This window comes from Hippocampus guttulatus, chromosome 1 (assembly GCF_054856545.1).
Source record: "Hippocampus guttulatus isolate MCC_2025c chromosome 1, RoL_Hgut_1.0, whole genome shotgun sequence".
In the NCBI taxonomy this organism is placed as follows: Eukaryota; Metazoa; Chordata; class Actinopteri; order Syngnathiformes; family Syngnathidae; genus Hippocampus; species Hippocampus guttulatus.
Window position 1 is genome coordinate 17,419,672 of NC_141261.1, and position 3,047 is coordinate 17,422,718.

Below are 3,047 nucleotides of genomic sequence, written 5' to 3' on the forward strand. Positions count from 1 at the left end.
TTCAATGAGCCATTGTTCCCTTTATTCATGTGTGTATGTGCGTCTTCCCAGGTTGATGAGTGACCCATTAGCAGCGTGAAATGGACAATCAGATTTGCGATTTGCAACAGCCATTCATACACACCGGGCACCTGCGGTGAAGGGTGCTGCTGGTGGCGCCCGGACACGCTGGGTGTGTCTTTGAGCGTAGACCAGCCCACCCACTCCGCCGCTTCCCCTTGCCGATCACTATTTGAGGAGGCGACGACAGTGCACTGATTCCTCAGCACATTTTTTTTTAAACCTGGGTGGATGTGGTGTGCGCGCGAGGCCTTTCTAACTCAACAAACCTCTTCCTGCAGCTGAGCGTGCTCTGTGGGAATTACAACTTGGTTTCTGAGAAGACAACATGCCTCGGTCATTTCTTGTCAAGAAGTATTTTTCCAGCAAGAAACCATGCTACAGGGAAAGCCTGTTGGTCAGCCAAACTGGTATGTTGTGCAAGCTTCTCTTTCATGTTAACGTCCCTCTGAAAACCGTGTAAAACCGCAACTTGTATTTTAAGTTGGACAAACTTAAAATGTTAATTACTGACAGTTTAGGCAATAATATTAGCGCAGCAAATATTTTTACTTGGATCTTTAAGTTGGGGTTCAGTAAAAGGGACAACTGTTATGGAAACTCACAAGAGCAAAACTTAGTTGAATCCACCAACTTAATATATGTTATTGACTTGTTGCCTTGAATTTGTGAGTCCACCCAACTTTTTTTTTTGCAGCAATATGTGGGGAAGATTCCCAAGAATGATAGCAAGATTAGCATGTTGTAAGATTAAATTCATATTAGGGTCCTTATAAAAGCACTATGTATGATATCTGAATATATTTTCTTTTCAACAGCTTTTGTCCCGGAAAGCTTCCCACGGGCTGCCCTTCCGACTCAGAACCACAACTCTGCCCTCACCTGCCACCCCGCAGTTCCATTCACGCCATTGCCTGCTCCCCTTTCCCCGATTGCCCCGGCATCCCTCCCTCCGTCACCACTCGGGCCTCTTGATCTCAGTAGCTCTCCGTTCTGCAGCAGCGGCGAGGAGGACGAAGATAACGGTCGTTCTTCGGACCCCCCGAGCCCGGATGCCCTCCAAGCCGTCTACCACTGCATGTACTGCGCAAAAAGCTACACCAGCCTCTCGGCTCTGTCCCACCACCAAACGTCCCACCTGCGTGTCCCGTCGCTGCCCGCGGAGGCGTCTGCGTCCAGGCCGGCCTTCCATTGCAAACACTGCCCGAAGGAGTACACCAGCCTGGGCGCCCTGAAGATGCACATCCGCTCCCACACGTTGCCGTGCGTGTGCACCACCTGTGGCAAAGCCTTCTCCAGACCGTGGCTGCTGAGGGGACACATCCGCACCCACACAGGTTGGCTTACGATTCAACTATTTTTCAATGTATTTGTTTCATGTATCTGTGTTATGAAAAGTGAATTTGCGGTTTCGGTATTTTAGTGACAAACATGATTTGACTTCTGGGTTGGTTAGTTTTGGATTAATCAATATAAAAACGTTCTACATTTGCATACATTTATTCGAAACCAGACCAGGCAAAAATGTTCAGCATTATTTTCCAAATAAAAGCAGCTGCGCGCAAATAAATGTCTGAGAGTATTAACACAAAAACTGATAATCAGTCTGCTTTCATGGTAGAAATCAAAGAATATTTACTGTTGAGCCTTGTCTAATTTTTAATGAAGACTTAGGCCTACTGCACGAATGTTTCTTCATTTTTGTCCTCACGGTGGTACCTGGAATGTCACCTGTGTTTTTTTCAGTGGTACGTGATGTCAAAGGTTTAAGTACCACTGCATAAACGATGAATCGGTGATCAAAATAGTTTGACCTGATTATCGATTCATTGTTGCACCACTAATCTCAAGGCATTCTCCTTCCTTCAGGCGAGCGCCCGTTCGCTTGTCAACACTGTACCCGGGCCTTCGCCGACCGCTCCAACCTGCGGGCACACCTGCAGACACACTCGGAAGTGAAGAAGTACCAGTGTGGCTCCTGCTCGCGCACCTTCAGCCGCATGTCTCTGCTGCACAAACACAACGCCTCGGGATGCGGCAACCCCACCTCTTAGACGGAACCACATTCCCTGTTTCCACCCGAAGGACTCTTCTACGACTACTTGAATGCATTTTTGATTTCAGAACTGAGATTTCAAATGAGCAGCGGCCTGTCAACAGTGAGCGCGTAGGACACGAGAGCAGCTGGACATGCGGTTAAATCCCAGGAAACTCCCATTGGTGCCGGCCGGTCCGGAACTCTGGCCATGCTGCAGCTGCTTGGGGGTGTTTTTGGTGTGTATGCGTGGATGCCATTCCTTATTATGCATACAAGATGTATATGTGTGTGTGTTGTGACAGCTGCCTGTGAAAGTGGGCGACAGGTGACCTCCACTGTTCTTGACCAAAGGACCCAGTTTGCTTCACCAAAATGTCTCTGGTGTCTTAATGGTGCATGTGCTTTTAATTTTTTGACATCATTTTATTCATCTTTTTTTCATAATGTTTGTGCATTTGCCTCCCCTCCATCACATGTAAATAAAAGCTTTGTTGTAGAACAAAATGCATCCTGTCATCGTGTCTTTTTGAATACGCTCCGGTGTTAATCAACATTTCACCAGGCACCGTATTGACTTGCAACCTCAAATGAGTTCATCAGGACAGGCGAGACAGGTTCTCAATGGGAAGATGAAGTTGTGTGCCTTCGTGGGAGCCGGGGATGGATTTGTGGGATGGTGAGTGATTTGGGGAGCACCTGCATACACCTGCCATGCTGTCAGCATGCACTTAGATGAACATGTGGAAAACTCATACAAGAGGGGAGGCGTTGAGTGAAAGAAAAACTGCCTCATTATTCTTTCCCTTTTCATTTGTCAATCAAAAATGAAATGGTGACCAATTCGTTTTTTTATTGAACAAAATATATGTAAAAACAAAAACTTCAGGATTCTGTTCAAGTCTCATCAAAACTACAAAATTGAAAAGTGCACAACAGGAGTGAGTTTGAT

At 46.5% G+C, this 3,047-nt stretch overlaps 1 protein-coding gene across 1 annotated transcript; it reads left to right on the forward strand.

Moving 5' to 3' along the window:
- The first annotated feature begins 367 nt into the window (after positions 1-367).
- LOC147210715 (uncharacterized) lies at positions 368-2,507 on the forward strand. Its single transcript, XM_086130552.1, has 3 exons — positions 368-470; positions 879-1,397; positions 1,930-2,507. The coding sequence occupies exons 1-3, from the start codon at positions 389-391 to the stop codon at positions 2,112-2,114; spliced, it is 786 nt and encodes a 261-aa protein (XP_085986678.1). The 5' UTR covers positions 368-388; the 3' UTR covers positions 2,115-2,507.
- Positions 2,508-3,047: the final 540 nt, after the last annotated feature.